The 18880-nt window shown below is 45.0% G+C and overlaps 1 protein-coding gene across 5 annotated transcripts in view; it reads left to right on the forward strand.

Moving 5' to 3' along the window:
- The window catches only part of HIPK2 (homeodomain interacting protein kinase 2), a 135895-nt gene that overhangs the window by 38721 nt on the left and 78294 nt on the right, over nucleotides 1-18880 (forward strand). For all 5 annotated transcript variants that reach the window (XM_054061819.1, XM_054061829.1, XM_054061840.1 and 2 more), the window contains exon 2: nucleotides 7155-8253. In XM_054061819.1, the coding sequence (XP_053917794.1) occupies nucleotides 7155-8253 (1099 nt within the window). The remainder of the gene's footprint in view (nucleotides 1-7154; nucleotides 8254-18880) is intronic.

Raw genomic sequence — 18880 nt, forward strand, 5'->3', positions numbered from 1 at the left:
ACGTGACAGTTTTACTAGTAGGACAGGAAAAGCAGACCAGAAAGGCAAGGAGATTTTCACCTGGAATGAAGGCTCCCTTGGCATCTTCTGCTTACCAGGAACAGGAAGGAGTTGAGGCTGTTGGGGTCTGAATTCCACTTTGAGGTTGTCTCCAAACAATTTGGTAGCACAAGGGAAGGAATTTGCATAGCCTCCAGAGACATAAATTTTAAGGAGGTTCCAAGACCTTAGTGGTCCTGGGGACAGTGCCTCAAAAGGGGCCACACAGAGGCCACCACAAAAAGTGCTGCATTTGAGACGTGGCTGTTCTGAAGGCGCAATATAATACCCATACCTGGCAGTCCCCTTTTTGTTGCCTTCTTAACTTGGGCATGCATATGAGTTTGCAGGCTTTTGCCTCTCTGGGGAGAAGTGGAAGATATTTATTTCAGGAGTGTCTTCTGTGCATCATTTATATGCTGAACACACGCCATGTGCTTTTGACGGTATTTTTCAAGCAGGCACTGTCGTTCTGGTGGCAGTCTGCAAGCAGCCTCTGGTTACAGTGCACTGTACTGCAAAAGGTCTTAAAGCCTATTTAATACAGGACAGGGCCTTGGTCTCTTGCCACTGCAAAGGCCGTGTTTATAAATCAGCGCTAAGTGCTAGGAGTAAAGCAGAAGAAACCATCAGTGACTTTCAAACTGTTCCTTATTTAGTCCATAAAGTGTATCTTTTGCCCTTTGCGGTAAGGTAGGTAGATAGGGAACTTTACCTCATTTGCTTTCCTGAAACCTGTTGGAAGTACAAGTGAGGCAGCTGCATGATTTGTGTATGCATGCAGAAGAGAGCCATCTGAACTGTAAATAGCACCTGCTAAATTATTATTAAATGAAAGCTGACATGGGAGGAGTTCTCAGGGAAAAAAAAAAAAAAAGAAGGCAAGTCTTTTAATAAAAGTCATTCAGGATGTTTTAACATTGTCCCCTGGCTGCGTGCTACATACTTCAGCTCATGTGGATGCTACTGGGAGTTATGTGAATTGTATCAAGGACAGGGGAGGAGGCCCCATTAAATCCATTTACTGTCAATTGTGTGAGAACTTTCAATGGCTACACTAAAACTCATTATTGAAGAAAGGAACTGTCAATTTTATGTAATGCATAGTGCCCAACCTTGATTTTGCTCCCAGCCCAGAGGCTCTGCTTGCACAGGGGTGATATAAAAATTAGACCTGCATTCTTCACAGCTTGTATTTCACTATTGCAGTGTTCTGGCTGCAGCCTGACCAGCTAACTAGGGCTGCAGGAAGCAGTCCTGCACCCCTGCAAAGTCAGGAAGCTTGAACCTAGGCGAGTTCATTCGGTGTCAGCAGTTGCCCTAGTCCAACCAAAACCTTTGCTAGTGCAGGTGGGGCTGGCTGCAGAGGCAGGCTTCCAGCAAGCAGGAGAGCTCCATGGGCGCTGCTGCTCATCCTAAGCATCCTTACCCCTTCTTATCCTGACAGAGGGCAAAAAGGGCATGGAGCTGAATGACAGCTTTGGGCCATCCTGTGCAAAACCTGGCAAGGTGTCTGTTAGAATCTTCCTTTAGTGAAAGGAGGCAGCAAGAGAAACTCAGCCTTGCACAGGAGGTTTCCTAGCAGACCTGTGAGCAGGGATTTGAGAGGACTTTTCCCAAGTGAAACAGCCTGTTTTCCATCCATCTTTGGCTTATGGTCTCTCCATCTTTCCGGGACTGCAGGAGTGAGGATGCTCTCTGGCAGCATCCCCACTGGGTCTGGGAGACGCTAAGGGTCATCACTGTCACAGGGCATGGATGGCATGGGTTGTCCCATTTCTGCCAGCTTGTTTCTTCGTGGACATTATGGCAAGCTATTGTTGGCCTATGTAATCAAAAAGCTGAAGTTGTAAATCATGTTACAGGTTGTAATGAGGAATTTGATCCCTGTAATAAACCATTCAACTTTTATCCACTTTTATTACTACTTTTTGCTATTGCCATAGAGTAAATATCCTTTTTTTTAAAAAAAAAGAAAAAATAAGTTAGGGTTGTGTTTTTCTCACATTAGCTGCACAGGCAAATCTGCAATAAAAACAACATCTTTGCAGAAGCTTTCTTTTCTCATCACTAACCTGTCAATGAGCCTGTAATTTCTTGGTGTTGGACTATGCTGAAGAGCTGGCCGAGTTATTTTCCATACAACATGTGCCCCTAAAACCTCAAATATGAGAAAATCATTTTTGAAAGGAAGATTTCATGCATCTTTTTTTAAGGGGTGGGTTGGAATATTTCTCCTGCAATGAGATATAACCTCTGAGGAGGGTGGAAGTCGCAGCAGAGAAGTTCCAAGTCCTCCCTTTAGCCATTAGGACAGCTCTGCTTCCTCTACCTCTTCGGTTTTTGGAGTACCAGATTGGGTCAGCATTTGTGCCCTGTTCTTGTCCCTGTCCCTGCTCCCCTGCTGAGGCTGCCAGCAGTGTTGCAGGGAGAGCAAGGGGCTGGGTGTTGATGTGGAAGCCAGTCCCTAACAACAACTCATTTCACCAAGAGGCACAGACAACATCTGACGTTGACAGCGTTGAGTGACTGCTGACCTTGTCTTTAGCATCAGCTGATATCAACTGGAGCCCTGCCAGTTTGTACCAGTTGAAAGTCTGTCACTTAATGGTGGCGATTATACTGATTTTTACAGCAGCACTGAGAAAGTTGCAGCTGCTGCACTTCACATTTCAGAGTTTAAATTGGGGTGCCTATGTCTTCTGGCATTATCTTTAGAGAAGTGTGAGAAGAACCTCTCTCCTTGTTCTGTGTCAATCGTTTTTTTCCCCTTTTTATTTTGTGTGAAGAGAGATTGCTCAAGCACACCATGGAATAAAAGCCATAAAGCTATAAATTGTACCTCTGCTAGGTCTGCAATATGTTACCAATTACATCTGCTTTATTATTTGCATCCAGGGGGAAAATATACATCAAACCAACCCCACTTTCCAGGCAAGTCGTTACTGTACTAGAAGGAACACCGTGACTCTTCTTAATCAGTGGAAAAACAAACAGTTTCAGCTGACTTACCTATGATATTTGTGTTTGGGAGACAAGTTAAGTAACAGTGCTGTGGTTCTCTGAGCTTGCCGCATGCCACATAGGATCATAGAATAATTTTGTTGGAAAAGACCTTTGAGATCATTGAGTCCAACTGTACCTGTCCACTACTAAACCATATGTATAAGCACCTCATCTACCCATTTTTTAAATACCTCCAGGGATGGTGACTTAACCACTTCCCTGGGCAGCCTGTTCCAGTGCCTGATAACTCTTTTGGTGAAGAAATTTTTCCTGATACCTAATCTGAACCTTCCCTGGTGCAACATGAGGCCATTTTGTGTTGTCCTGTCACTAGTTACTTGGGAGAAGAGACCAACACTCACCTCGCTACAGCCTCCTTTCAGGTAGTTGTAGACAGTGATAAGGTCTTCTTTCAGCCTTCTTTTCTCTAGGCTAAACAACCCCAGTTCCCTCAGCCACTTCTCATAAGACTCGTGCTCCAGCCCCTTCACCAGCTTCATTGCCCTTCTATAGACACACTCCAGCAGCTCAGTGCCCTTCTTGTAGTGAAGGGCCCAAAACTGAATACAGCATTCAAGGTGCGGCGTCACCAATGTATAGTACAGGTGTACAATCACTTCCCTAGTCTTGCTGGCCACACTGTTTCTGATACAGGCCAGGATGCCTTCTTGGCCACCTGGGCACACCGTCCAACACAAGGCCTTCTCTGTTCACAAAAAACACGTCCATTGGGGTGCCTTCCTTAGTCGGTTCACTTACCAGTTGTGTCAGGAGGTCGCCTTCCACACACTTGAGGAGCCTCCTAGACTGTTTCCTTTCTGCTGTGTTATACTTCCAGCACACATCTGCTACGCTGAAGTCGCCCACAAGAACAAGGACTAATGATTGTGAGACTTTTCCCAGTTGCTTGTAGAATATTTCATTAGTCTCTTCTTCCTGGCTAGGCAGTCTATAACAGACTCCCCACCACAATATCTGCCTTATTGGGTGTTCTACTGATTTTTACCCGTAGATGCTCAACCCTATCATCACCATCACTGAGCTCAGGGCAATCAAAACACTCACTAACACAGAGGATAACCCCACTGCCTCTCCCTCCTTGCCTGTCCCGCCTGAAGAGTTTAGAGCCAACCATGGCAGCACTCCAGTTATGCGAGTTATCCCATCACATTTCCGAGATGGCAATTATATCATAGTTTTCTTGCTGTACATTGGCTTCTAATTCCTCCTGTTTGTTGCCCATGCTGTGTGGATTAGTGTAGAGGCACTTCAGTTGGGCTGTTGATCCCACCACTCTCCTGAGGAAAATAGCCCTAATTCATAGATGACTACTCGCTGTTGTTTCTAACCCAGCCTTTGCATCTTTGCTGCCACTTGGAGTACTGTCTCCCACTTCCTCTGAGGTGGCAGACCAAAGGGTCTTGATAGCACACCATCCCTCATACACTGGAGTGCCATTCTCAGGCTTATTTCTAGCAAGCCTGGTTTTGTCCCCCTCCCCTTTCAGACCTAGTTTAGAGCTCTTTTGATGAGTCCTACCTTCTTGGTAAGCATTCTTTTGCCCCTTGGAGACAGGCATAACCCATCATTTGCCAGCAGGCCTGGTGTTGTGTAGTCCAACCTGTGGTCAAAACCTCCAAAGTTTTGTTCCTCACCCACAGTTGCAACTTTCTCAGGCTTGGAGCCAGGTATTTATTTCCTGGCTCTTCCTATTACTTCCCTTATCCTTCCCTGTAATAGGAATGACAGAAGAGAAATTTGCCTGTGCATCTGATTCCTTCTCCATTTGTCCCAAGGCCCTGACATCCCTCTTGATTGCCTTTAGGTTTCTTGTTGGGGGTTCAGTACTGCCTACTTGGAAAATCAATATTGGATAATAATCCATGGGCCTAACCGGAGTTTTCTACATGCTGCAACATTTGTGGCAGTATCATTACCCTGTGTAAAGGAGAGAGAAAGCACTTAGAGGGGCAGGGAGCTGGAGTGTCCTGAGGACCCCATGTCAGGCACCTTGGAAAATGCTGCCAAGGAGATTGGTCATGGGAAGTTGCAGCAAACAGCATCAGAAATCACATTAAAGCCAGGGGTCACATCTGCAAAGGAAGGCACACAGGGCTTTGTTTTTGCAGGGCTTCATTGCTAGAGCAGGATTAGTGAGATTTTGCTTTGCATACTCCAGTGGGGGTGAGGGTTTCCCTGTGTGTTCTCATAGGGGTTTTTCTTCTGCATCTGCCCTGTCTTCACAAATTCATCACTGTGGCTGGGATGATGGTGGGGGCTCTGAAGCAAACTGGAGGGACTGCTTTACTGTTTATTTCTGTGTAAAGCTTCGTATGGTGGTGTTTGGCTCACCACAGCACCCCTCTCATGAGCAGTTCCTGGGCTTGGGCTGCTAGGAATTAACTGGAAGATGGAAGTTGGGTGTGTTTAAGTACGTTTGCTTGATGACACTACTCAGCATTGAAAGTGTGGACTAATATTTGTGTTGGTCTGTATAGGTGTATATGTTTATGCATGCATGTGAGCATGCATGTGTATACATGAGCTCCAGAAAATCTTCTGAAAAGCAGCACGGGAGAATGGGTTTCTTTTAGGAAAAGGAGCCGAGTGTTAGATACTCTCCAGTCTCCACCTGAAGAAGTCATCTATGTGGACTGGGGAGTTTGTTGTGGTTTTGTCAGTGAAGCATTCATTCAGCTTTTAACTTTTTGAAGTTGAGAACAAGTCAAGGTTATGTTTGTGCTTAATAATGCAGCAATGGTGCCAGCTCAGCATATTGTCTTTTTCTTCCCTAGTCATTTTGGTTTATTAAAAAGAAACACTGACAACAGATAGAAGGGTGAAGGAGGCTATGCTTTTCTGCTTTAACTCCAGCTGGGTGCTGAGTCTTTCCCTAGGAATCCCCATATATTTATGCCATTCCTAATACCTTTGCCCCCATGGTACCATCCCTACCATGGGCAGAGAGAGCTGGCAGCAAGTCAGGATTTAGATGTCCTCTGTGGAGCATGTCTATTTTTTTCTGAATAGGAGTATTTTCAGTTCCAGTGGAATTTTACTCAGTGCTTCAGTAAGTCTGTCTCAGTGATACTTATTTTCGCTTTGGTTATGAGGTTGTGGGTTTCTTTTTATGTTTGCGGGGTGTTTTTTTGGTGTTTTTTTTTTGTTTGTTTGTTTTTAAGAAAGTTGTAGAAGATCATTTTAACACTTCTAGAAGCAAAGACTCTTGCAGTAAAGTAGGGGTTTGTCTTTTCTTAAAAAGTAAAGTTATATTAGGACATAGTTCTGCCACATGCTAATTTGTACATTGCTTTATTAACAATGCTGTTCATTTCCAGGGTATCTGCTTTCCAGTGATGGTATTGTCACTGCGAATAATAATAGATGACCACAATTTTATAAATCTGGGAGAACTGAGACCACATAATGAAACTCATGCGTGTAACTCCCATTTCCAGTATCTCTGAGGACAGGCCAGCCCTGTGCACTATTTCCACACATAGACTTCGCAAGCAACCTGAAACATCACCTGCTGCTTCTTTCCTGGCTCCTCGACTTTGTCTGCACACATCCATTTTGTCACGGTGTATCCTCTCCTGGTCCCATCCTGGCTTTCTGCAAGCCAGAAGCTACACAGTGGTTCAGTAGGAATAAATGAAGGGCTTAAGTCAGATCCATGAAACTGTTTAATACAGCATGAGCCTGAGGGTTTGAGATTTGGCCTTCATAGGTACAATACTTTGCAGTATTTGACACCAGTTCTTCCTGAGACCTAGATATATTCCTGGAGACGATGGGAATAGGAGTCTTCTTAGGCAGAGAAGGTAAAAATAGCACTTACAGTCCTATTATTAAAAATGAGAAGGGAGAGATCAAGAGAGCAGGATTTTTGGTTGTTGTTAGTATAGTTCAATCGGGGGGAGTGATTTATTTTACAGCATAATATTTCATTTGTGTTGAATACATATTTCTGGAAGAACTTGATTTTTGTGTGTGTGAATGTGCTGTTTCTGAAGTCTGTATCCCATTTTGCCTTCCTGCCACTAAACAAATGGAAAAAGCTGAGGAAGGCATCTTGACACTGGTTTCATTCTAATGTTGTATTGCAGGTATGGCCTCGCATGTGCAAGTTTTCTCTCCTCACACCCTTCAGTCAAGTGCCTTCTGTAGCGTGAAGAAACTGAAAGTGGAGCCTAGTTCAAACTGGGATATGACTGGGTACGGCACACACAGTAAAGTCTACAGCCAGAGCAAGAACGTGCAGTCCTCCCAAGCAGCCGCCGCAGCAGCCGTCAACGCCTCCCTCCAGATTCCCAATCCAAGCATCCCTTACGAACAGACCATCATCTTCCCAGCAAGCACAGGGCACATCGTGGTAACGTCTACCAACAGCACTTCTGGTGTGGTTGCAGTGTCTGGGCAAACACTGGGCGGGCCACACAACCTGATGCGTCGCAGCACTGTGAGCCTTCTGGACACCTACCAAAAATGTGGACTTAAGCGCAAGAGTGAGGAGATTGAGAACACAAGCAGCGTGCAGATCATTGAAGAGCATCCACCAATGATTCAGAACAATGCCAGTGGAGCCACTGTAGCCACCGCCACCACCTCCACGGCCACCTCTAAAAACAGTGGCTCCAACAGCGAAGGGGATTACCAGTTGGTGCAACATGAAGTGCTCTGTTCCATGACCAACACATACGAAGTGTTAGAGTTTCTTGGCCGTGGAACCTTCGGACAAGTCGTCAAATGCTGGAAACGTGGCACTAATGAGATTGTAGCCATCAAGATCCTGAAGAACCATCCTTCCTATGCCCGGCAAGGCCAGATTGAAGTGAGCATTCTGGCCCGGCTGAGCACAGAAAGTGCGGATGACTACAACTTTGTCCGCGCATACGAGTGCTTCCAGCACAAAAATCACACATGTTTGGTCTTTGAAATGTTGGAGCAGAACCTCTATGATTTCCTAAAACAAAACAAATTCAGTCCCTTGCCCCTTAAGTACATTCGACCAATTCTCCAGCAGGTAGCAACTGCCCTAATGAAGCTGAAAAGCCTGGGACTGATTCATGCTGATCTCAAACCAGAGAACATCATGTTGGTAGACCCATCCCGACAGCCATATAGGGTGAAGGTCATAGACTTTGGTTCAGCCAGCCATGTGTCTAAAGCTGTGTGTTCTACCTACCTTCAATCCAGATATTACAGGTAAGAGACTGGGCTCATGTAACATTACCAGGAAAAGTATTTTCATAGAATCATAGAATGATTTGTATTGGAGGAGACCTTAAAGATCATGTAGTTCAAATGCCTCTGCCAGGGGCAGAGACACCTTCCACTAGACCGGGTAGCTCAAAGCCTCATCCAGCCTGGTCTTGAACACCTCCAGGGATAGGGCACCCACTACTTCTCTGGGCAGCCTGTTCCAGTGTCTCACCACCCTAACAGTAAAACATTTCTTCCTAATATTAAATCTCCCCTCTTTCAGCTTAAAACCATTACCCTTAGTTCTGTCAATACACTCCCTGATAAAGAGCCCCTTCCCAGCTTTCTTGTAAGCCCCCTTTAAGTACTGGAAGGCTGCAGTAGAGGGGCAGAATCATTTCATGGTCACTGCAGCCAAGGTTTCCCTTGAGCTTCACGTTCCCCACCAGCCATTCCTTGTTGGTGAGAACAAGGTCCAGCGTAGCACTCCTCCTATTTTACCTATGAGAATTTTCCTGAATTCCTGTAAATGAATGAGAGGCATCTCTTAATTCATAGCAGGGATCTCTCTTAAAATGGCTTGTTGGTCATAACAAAATGGTATCCTAACTTCTTGGATTTACTTGCATTGAAAATCATTATAAATTTGTAGATAACCATAAAATGTAAAACCAAGTTACTAGTTACAATTTGGAAAGCCTTTCACCTTTGTCAGTACTTCATTCTCTCTGGGACTGTTTGGAGAAGAGGGGATGGATCTGTAGACTCCACATTTCCATTCCAAGTCAATGCAAGTAGATTTTTGGTTTCAGAAAGACCTTAACCTAAACAGTCAATCCATAATTCATGTGTGTCTTCCAGTCTTTATTCATATGTAAAACTAGGGACTTTACGAGAATGAGATTAGCCCATGGGGAAACTGTATGGATACAAAAGATGCTTTATCAAGGAGTATTTTTCACACAGGCTGGGGAGCTTGCTAGAGTCAATGGGAGTACTCTGGTTGGCACCTGTCAGCTTTGCTCAGGGTGAGTGGACAGCGTGGCCAGGCTGGAAATACCTTTCTCCATGTGGAAAGCTGTTGGTAGGGGTGAATGACTATCTTTGGTAATTTGGTGTTGGACCAAGGACCTGTTGTGGGCAGTTGGTTCCCCCACACAGTGGTTTTAATTGCATGTATGTTATGTGCCAGAACGGAGTTATGACCACCTTCAGGCATGCCTGAAGTGAAACACATGAACCAGTTATATCCTTCTTCAGTTTGTTGTACAGTTTCTGCAAAACAGCCTTTTTTCATAACCCCTAGAAGGTCATTCTCTTCCTCTGTCTTGAGTCCAAGACACAAAGTCTCTCTGTAGATGTTCTCAGACCTTCTCTTTGATACTAGTCAGCTTGATTCAACAACCCAAGGACAAAGAAACCCAATTGTACTGCTACCTCAGGAGTGGGGGGAAATAAGGGAGGAAAAAAAGGGAATTTGTCTTTAGATGACAACTGAATTTATAAACGTTCAGGCTACATTTTTATTGTTGTAATTTTGTGAAACAGGGGTGGAGAGGGAAATGTGATCCTTCTTGATGACTGATTTAGTGAAAATTAGTCCTGGCAGCATCCACAGCTCATTAGATGGGTTACAGAAAGGCAGAAGAGTTTCTCTGTTTGTAAATACAAAAGAAATCTGTCTTATATATGGGGAGGACTGGGGGCAAAAAACCCAATGTGAGTTGATAACAGACCCTTTTCCCACTTCATAAACATCACAGTGGTAAAGCCCACGTGAACTCTGAGCTCAGAAAGAGTTAATTTTCACAGGAACGGGAACTTTGACAGTGTGGCACCAAAGCAGCTGATTTTTATCTGCTTGTCCTTTGCTCTGAAGGAAAAAAAAATCCCCAACCCTAGTTTATACATCAGAAGAGGCTTATTAAATGAAATATTCTACCTGATGACAGTTCCATCCTCCAGGAGAGACATGTTTCTGTGGTAAATATGCAAAAGCGTTTAGGCTTGCAATTAACTGGCAGACTAGAAAAAATCCTCAACATAATACAGGCATTTTGTTGTTGAGTTATCTGTGATTCTGCGATACTAGCCTAGGTCCGTAGCTGAAAGACAGAAGGGGCAGCCAAAACGAAATGTGTGACAGAAAGCAGAAATGAAAGAGGAAAATGGTTCATTCTCAGTGACAAACAAGGAATATTTTTGCAGCAGTCTCTGGGGAGAAAAAGGCTTGATAAAATTTGCTTTTTATATTTTAAATGTTATTCCTGCCTGGTCTGGAGTTGCAGCTTGTTAGATAATAAGTTCTGTCTGTCTAATTCCTCCTTGTTTTCCATGCCTGAATTGATGGGAGGAGGGAAAAAGGGACAGCAGCTCACCAGGACAAAATAAGAAAAAAAAAAATCTCGTTGGGTTGAATTACATCAGCAGGGGGCTGCTGATGAAGCTAAATTCAAGTCATGAGGAAAATTTATATTCTTCTTCATTTTCTGTTGGGGAAAAATACAGCACAGAATAAAGACACGTTCCATTCCAAAGAGAAGGAATTTTCATGATAGGGGAAACACGGCTTTATAAAGATTTCATGTGTCTTCCATTTAATTTATGCTTGTTTTGCTTGCTAGAGTATAAAAGACAAGGGGTTGACTTCAGGAAATGGCACATTTAAGCTGAATGTGAAGGAAAAGCTTCCTCTGAGTCAAACCTCTCAGACTCTAAGCAGGCATGCCAAAGAAGTGGCAGAATCCCTATGCCCCATGCATTTAAGGAAAGATGAGGCAGAGCGCTGGGGAATATAATGTAGAGGTCAGCTCTCAGCTGGAGGGTTTTTATCATGGGCTTTTGGGAGAAAAATTCACAGGTCGTATCCATATTTTATTAGCAACTTGCTTTTTCTTTTCCTTTTCTTCGCTGTTGTGTTTTGTTTGTTTTTTTGTGTTTTTTTTTTTTTTAACATCACTTAAGAATGCCATGGCCAAATGCTTTCAAGTGAGGAAAGTTGTATGGGACCCACCTCATTCTCAAAGCAATATAAGGCATTCCTTTTCCTATAAACAACAGACCTGTTTTCTTCTCCCAGAGGTGAAAGAGAGAAGTGTTTTCTTAACAAACTCTGTGCTCTTTCTTGGCTCGTATCTGCATAGCACAGCATAAGCTAAGACAGTCACAGGACTGCTTGAAGAATTTACGTGAGCAATTTGCTGTTTCTGCCACCTAAGATGGTGAAGATGAACTGGATCTCTCAGCCCAGTTTCTTGTGAGAGGAACAGACTTGTTATTGTGCTGTTGCTGCATCTTGGGGGCCCTTGCTGAGCCCCGCGGTGTCAGGACTGCTCTGTCCCACCAGGGGTATTTCTGTCAGGGTCTCCAGAAAGTTCTGTAGCTCCTGACTGTAGAAAGGTGCAAGAGAAGCAGGACACACTAGGCTAAGGAGGGCCTTGCAGGAACCGCCCCTTGCCACTTATAGTTCCCCTCCCAGGAGGGCAGTACCATCCCATCCCCAGAGCCAAGTGGGTAAGAGTGTGGGAGAGGTGGGGGACAGGCAAACCTTGGGCCCTGCTGCTGGCTCTGTAGCAAAATGACAAAGGCTGTCATGGCTGTTGTGAGAGCTTAAAGCTCCCATTCCTGCATCCTTTACTAAAGGGACATGACCCCAGAGCAGACTGGGACCCAGGGGTAGGGTCCTCTCACCCACATGGCCACATGTGCACTGGCACGTTGTCATCTGCCCTGGCCTCGGTGGCTGCACAGCTCCAGACCTCCCTGCTGGTGCTACCAGGCTGTTCAGGGGCTCTCCTGACCCATTCAGATTTCATTGACTCTGCTCCTTGTACTGCTGCTCCAGCCAAGTCAGAGCTTTTTGTCAGTGCTGTGGTTAGAGTTGTCATCTAAAAGGGGGAGTGCTGTGAAGAGGATCAACCTCCTTTGTTCTGCCTATCTTCAGCCAAACACTGTGATGCAAAGTGTTTATCATGTAGTGTCCTTAGTCTGCTCATGTAGTACCTGGCCAGTGACTGCTTCAGTGTTCCCGTTTTTAAGGGACAGTGGTCCCATCCTGCCCCCAGTCACTGTACTCCTTCGTCTTGTCTCTTATCACCAACTGAGTCAGCCTGGGTCTGATCAGTGACCCTTCTTGGAGGTACCTAGGGACGCACCCATGGTCTGGAGGGACTGGTGTGAGGAACCAAAGCTGCTAATGGAGGGCTGCTCTGCCCAGCTTGCAGTGCAGAAGTGGCACTTTGCAGATGGCAGTTTTAGCCAGATGTGGTTAGGCTAGAAATGAAGCCTAGTTCACGGAGCAACTGATCAAAAAGCTGCAAAAGCCACTGCATTGCAGGTTATCTTCGTGGGATTTTACTTTTTCCTTTTCTTTTATGCTGTAGTTTGAATGGGAGATAATTGAGTTTGGCTTTATGATGTGTGTTTCGCAGAAGTCAAAGGGATGAATGACCAGAGAGATCCATTCTGGGTTGATAATCCATGTATGAAGAGTTTCCTGGAAAAACCCATATCCTGAGAAATTAACAGCTCAGGCTGCCACAGACGCCCCCTCCATTAGAGCCCACATTCATGCACCCAGGTGGAAGAGGGGGTACTGCCCTCTGGGAGGAGTGGTTGTGGTGTCAGGTAGAGCTACAGTCCTCCCTTGCTGGAACAAGAGCAGTGTGAAGTGGCAGTGTTATGAGCAGGAGGACTTCTCGGAGGCATTACCAACAAGCTTTCTTGCCCTCTTGGCTCTTCGTTGCTGCTCAGCTGAAACAGATGCAGTGTTGCACCCCAGGGATGAGTGCATTTCACTGATAAGTAACATTAATAATCACCTTATAAGAATTAAGACTTCTAGGATTTGCAAAATATTGCAGGTATAAAATAATGGCTGTCACCTCTGCACTATTAAGGGATAAATGTAGGTTTAGTATCTTGTTTTCAAAATGCTTCGATGTGTGGCATGTCTGGCCCTGGGCTGAGATGTCTGCACGGTAGGACAGTGGCTTTTGATGAAACATTTGCATAACAGAGTGAAGCTGAATATCAGTTTGAAGAGGTGTTTATCAGTCTAATTTAGAAGAGCAACGAAGCTGGTGAGGGGGCTGGAGACCAAGTCTTATGAGGAGCGGCTGAGGGAGCTGGGGTTGTTTAGCCTGGAGAAGAGGAGGCTGAGGGGAGACCTTATTACTCTCTACAACTACCTGAAAGGAGGTTGTGGAGAGGAGGGAGCTGGCCTCTTCTCCCAAGTGACAGGGGACAGGACAAGGGGGATGGCCTGAAGCTCCGCCAGGGGAGGTTCAGGCTGGATATCAGAAAAAAATTCTTCACAGAAAGAGTCATCCGGCACTGGCACAGGCTGCCCAGGGAGGTGGTCGAGTCGCCTTCTCTGGAGGTGTTTAAAGAACAGGTTGATGAAGTGCTTAGGGACATGGCTTGAGGGAGTGTTAGGAATGGTTGGACTTGATGATCCTGTGGGTTCTTTCCAACCTGGTGATTCTATGATTCTAATTTTAGACACTACAAGAAAATATGCAGGCATAAAGGCCTATGTACATATTGTCTTGCCCAGAGTGCTGGACGGAATAAATAGTGAGGCTGTGTGCAGGTGTGTTTCTTAACTGGCTGTCCGTACTTAGCTGGGTGAGTGCAGCTCCTGAGGGATGCAGTGGTCTCAAAGCGGCTCTCTCATCTCTGTCTTGCCACATGTGGACATTGTGCCATGAGAGGTATCAGCCCTCTAGCCATGCTGACTGGGAGCCAAAGCAAGGCAGATTCCTAAGCAGCATCACAGTATGTTACCCGTTGTGTGATTCAGAGCATATGTCATTCTGGCCAAAACTGCCCTTTGAGTGAGGCATTAGTAATGGCAGCAGGGCTAGGCTGTGCTTATTAGTTTACTCAGCGAATTGGCATCTGTTATGTCCCTGTATAACAGTGTTAGTGCACTTACTTTTCAAAATCTTCTGCCATTCTGGATTTGCAAAAACATCTCCATCTCAGACTTGACTGCTTCTGGAGCTGTGGGAGCCTCACTGCTCTGCCGGTCTGTTTCAATCCTACCTGCAACATTCACTGCTTTACTGACTCTGCCTCTCCAAGGTAAAGAGCAGGATAACTAGATGGTTTGAGGAGGAATGTTTCTTCTGAGAACTGGAGAAAAACCACCAAGTTCATTGCTGAAGTCTTAAGCTTGGTTACAGTTAGTGATGATTACGCCTGGTGGGACTGCAGGCTTGCAAAGCAGATAATACATCGCAGAAGACTTTGTGGAGGAAAGCAGACAGCAAGCTGTACTGTTTTAAGCTGTTGTTCATTTCTTTCCCAAGGACACTTGAAGTTTGGAGTAGTTTTTTTTCAGAACCAAAATTCAGCAGAATTCTTTTGCAAAACCAACACCAAGATTGATTGAATCTTTGTTTCATTGTACCCAGACCATGGAGTCTTGGAGGGGAACAGACATTTAGCTGAAAACTTTTGGGTTTGTCCCATCTCTGTGATAGTCAAGCCAGGTTGGTTTTTGTTTTCACAAAACTCAAGCAAGGGTAGTTCTTTGCTGAGTTCCTTTGTGTATAAATCGCCCCAGAACAGCGATGGTAAACCAGTGTTGTGCTTATAGTGCATCCAACATAAGATACACACTGTATATTCCAAAATAACTCCCTTTCTGGGGTGTAATTAAAACAGAAAATCCTATACTTCAGCCTAACCAATCCCCTCAGACCAGAGTCTCCCTAGGGTTTTCTCTGCTGAAAGCTTCTTGCCATTTCCCTAGGTGGTTTTTTATTTTGCTGTGAGTAGACATGCCAGCTCCTCCTTTATCTTGTCAAAGTTAGTCATCTGCCCCTTTCCCTGTGATGCTGCAGCATCTCCCTGCCTGGCTTCAGGACGTGGTGCTGGTCTTGCCTCAGGAGAAGCCCTGTATCCCTGTGCAGAATCAGAAAAGCTGTCATGAGAGGGCCTTGTTTATTTATTAACCAAGTGTATAAAAGACACCTAGTTATGTGCCTCTGTCCCTTCTGCCCTCTTTCAAAACAGCTTCTATATGGCAAAGATGGGAGACTGACAGTAATTATTCCTTATGCAGATCTCAGGTTTTTTCTTGGTGGCTGGAAAGGCAGGAACCTGTGTATCCACAGGCAGGGCTTAATCCACTAGGAGTGTCGTAGATCAGAGACAATTATGTGGAAGGCAGCCAGAGGTGGGTTCCAGGATCAGAAGCACTCGTGTTCTGTCAGCTGATGCTACCCCACGAGTGGGGAGCTATGGTCCTTACCGGTCAGCTGGAGTTACAAAGCCTATGACATAGTCCAACAAGGTAAAACAACGCAGGGAACTGGTTGTCAAAGTCCCACTAAGCACAGATAATTTTTTTTAAAACATACTTTTGGCTGCCACACTCACCAACTGTTGTTGGAACAACAAGAGACCCTATGAGCACCTCAAAATCTGGGCTTTAGGCCACCTGTTAACAATACCCTGTTGTTCCCACGTTGCTTTTCCTTTGTTCGTCACTGTTAGAGATGCTTGGGTGAAAACTGTTTCTTAGGAGTTCCTAATTTCCATCAGTTTCTCTTCCCCTCCTGAAGTTACAGTCTCCCTTTAGATGTGGAAAGGGGATAGGATTGGCAATGTGATCAATGCAAGTGGCAGGATGATGGCCTTAGGTGAGGGGCTGCACACAGGGAGCAGGTGAACAGCTAAACAAAGATCTCTCTGAGGAAAATGGCAGTTGTGCAAAAGAGCAAACAAAACACAGGAAAAAGAATGTAAATGCAAAATTCCTTCTAAAAAAAGAGCATTTTCTCAAGGCTTCCACAGCTTTTAAACACGTCAGTGATTGCCACAGAGGGAAAGGCAGCCCCTACCATCTTGGTGTGTCCTGCCCTATTCCCCAACATCGAAATGTCTGTGGCCTGGGCAGTGCTGTGCAGGCAGGGAGCGGGAACAAGAGCAAAGCTGCAGCAGCAGAGCTGCTGATCAGGGCTCAGTGGTCAACCGCCAGCTCCAACACAGGTGTCTTTGCCTATGCTGGGGCAAGTCACCTCATCCTTCTCCGCATCAGCTCCAGAGCGACATGATTCTGAAGAACAGTGCTTCTCTTCCCCCTTTCCCTACACTCCCTCTCCCCTAGCTTTCTCATTTAAGCACAGCTTCCCTCTGTGGGCATTCACACCACCCAGAGCCATGCAGTCCCAAGCCTGAGGCTGACCTCCCCTAAAGCAACTTTCTGATTTGGAAATAAATACAGTTCCAGTGTGGCTGAGTTGGAATTCCCACGTGCTTTCAAGAGGGCTTGCACAGAGGAGGCAGCGTGCAAATACACTCCATTACCAGTCCGCTACTGCTACCTAAAGTCTTCTGGGAACTCCTGACGTAAACATCCATGAACCTTTTTCTTTTAAACCCAGCACTGAATCCTAAACTAATCCTTACCTTATCTACAGTTGCTGACAGAGCCAGTAACACCTGGAGGAGCAGTGAAAGGCTCCTAAGTCCCAGTCTCCCCACTTGCAGGTTGCAGGTGTTCTTGTGTTTAGGAGTTTTTTGGATGCTTTGTTTTTCTCTTGCTGTCATCTCTCTCGCATGATCACCAAAACAAGCCTGTCACAGGATTTACTGCTGTCTTATTTTTTTCTCTCAAGCTTTATAAGCACAGTAAGTCCCTTCAAGGCTGCAGCCCGGTGACATGATGTGAAAATCAAGGTCACTCTTGTATTTACTGTACCAGTGCAGGTTTGAAACAGGTACAAATGGCTAGCTTGTTTTACTTAAAAGGAGCTATTTACTTAAGAGAAATCAAAACCCTCCTACTGCAGCTATTGGCTGTAGAGCTTGAAACTCCATCTCTGTAGTCCGTAAAAAGACATACTGTCTTTTGGTAAAGATACCTGCGCTCAGAGCACAGTCTGGAAAAACACCTAGCTCAGTAATGTGACAAGCAGTTGCTTCTGCAGCGACACTTGTGAGTGATGGTACAATTAGCGGGGCTAGATTGAGAATTTACTGCAACCAGAGTCCAGTCCACTCTTTGAATGTATCAGAGGGGTGTAAAGTTTTGTCTCTGCTCCTAGTTGCTTACTTCTGTGTTTTTGTGTTTGCTCTCCTTTTTCTCCTCCCACTCAAGTCATTTCCTTGCCAAGTGCAAAGGAAACAGCACAGGGGAAAGGGTGCCCCCTTTTTTTTTTTCAGCTCCAATGACAGCAGCAGCAGCAGCAACAGAACAGCAGTGTGGTGACCCATGGACATTACTCCAGTAATAGGTGGGGAGTGAAGGAGAAGGCACTGCAGTCACACACTGGAATGTGTTTTTTCCATGTTCCTCCCTGCTTATTTCAATATTTCTTTGGGTCAGGATAATAGTTGGCTAATGGCAGTGTTGGCTGCTGAGAAGCAGAACAATGTTAGGGGCTGTCGGTATGAGTTGGTTCTCCAAGTGTGAAAATAAGAAGAATTACAAGTAGTGAGATTCATCATCTGCAATTCTGAATATGAAAAAGCAGCATTAGCAACACAGTTTGTACAGGATTTCAGGGATGCTTTGCTCAAGTACCACATATTTAAATCCTGTCAGGTTTTTGCCTCCCCTGTATATTTGCTCACTGCAGGCAGGAGATTTAAGTGTAACACAGAAGAAGCTTACTGTGTGCATATGTCTGTGCATTCATTAGATTCACAAGTTTTAGAGCCCAGCACAGTGGGACTGAAAAGCTGTATTACACTGAACAGCATTTTCTGGTTGGAAGGTGTTTCTGCTCTGCTGCTTATTGGCAGTGAGGTTAGAAAAGTGACTGACATTGGTTTATAAATGAACAAGTCATTACCAGAAGTGAGAAATTACGTAAAGATGCTACAGTTAGTATGAGGTTATACATTCCCAGCTTCAGACTCCCAAATGCCGTGATTTCAGTGTGGGATATTCCCATCTTAACTTCTCAAGCCACTTGCTGCACTGGTGCTTCAATTAGCCTAAGCTAATGTAAAGGAACTTAATTCTCAGGTGGGGGCTCAGTAGCTGCCTCCTTCTCCAGGTCACGCTCTGAAAAGGAGCAACTCTCGAGCAGCTGAGAGTGGTTATCTTGCTTGAAAAACACTAATCTTGTGGCCTGACTTAAGCTGAGTTAGAGTCACAGCTGTTACATGTTTAAGGAGGAAGGTCAAGGAAATGTCCTTTGCCTTTTAGACCAGGTCATACAATGGTTATTCTGTGGTGCCTTACAAGGGAAAAAAAGAAAAGACAGAAGAGAGGCATGTGTGTATGTACTGTGAGACATTTTTGCTTCTAAGAGGAATAAATAGAAGGGAAGTGGCTCTAGGAACCTGGAGAGGGGAAGGGCAGAGGAGAAATCTCTCTTACAGGTGGTGGTTACATAGAAGTTACCATTCCCCATAAGAGGAAAGATGTGGGAGGAAAGAAGATGAGATTTAACCCTTCTTGCTATCTAGAGACTGCAAAATCAGAGATACCTGGTTTCGAAACAGGACAGTGTGCTTTTACTGCAATAGGCTGGAAAGTAAACTGGGAGTCCCTGAGTGGCAGCTTGACCTCTGTCTTCCCTTTCTTGAAGGACAAAAGTAATCACAGCTGTTGTTTTACTTGTACAGACACAAGTTATTTTGTGCTGACAGATTTTGCCTTTATTTT

Source organism: Cuculus canorus, chromosome 1 (assembly GCF_017976375.1).
Source record: "Cuculus canorus isolate bCucCan1 chromosome 1, bCucCan1.pri, whole genome shotgun sequence".
Taxonomy (NCBI): domain Eukaryota; kingdom Metazoa; phylum Chordata; class Aves; order Cuculiformes; family Cuculidae; genus Cuculus; species Cuculus canorus.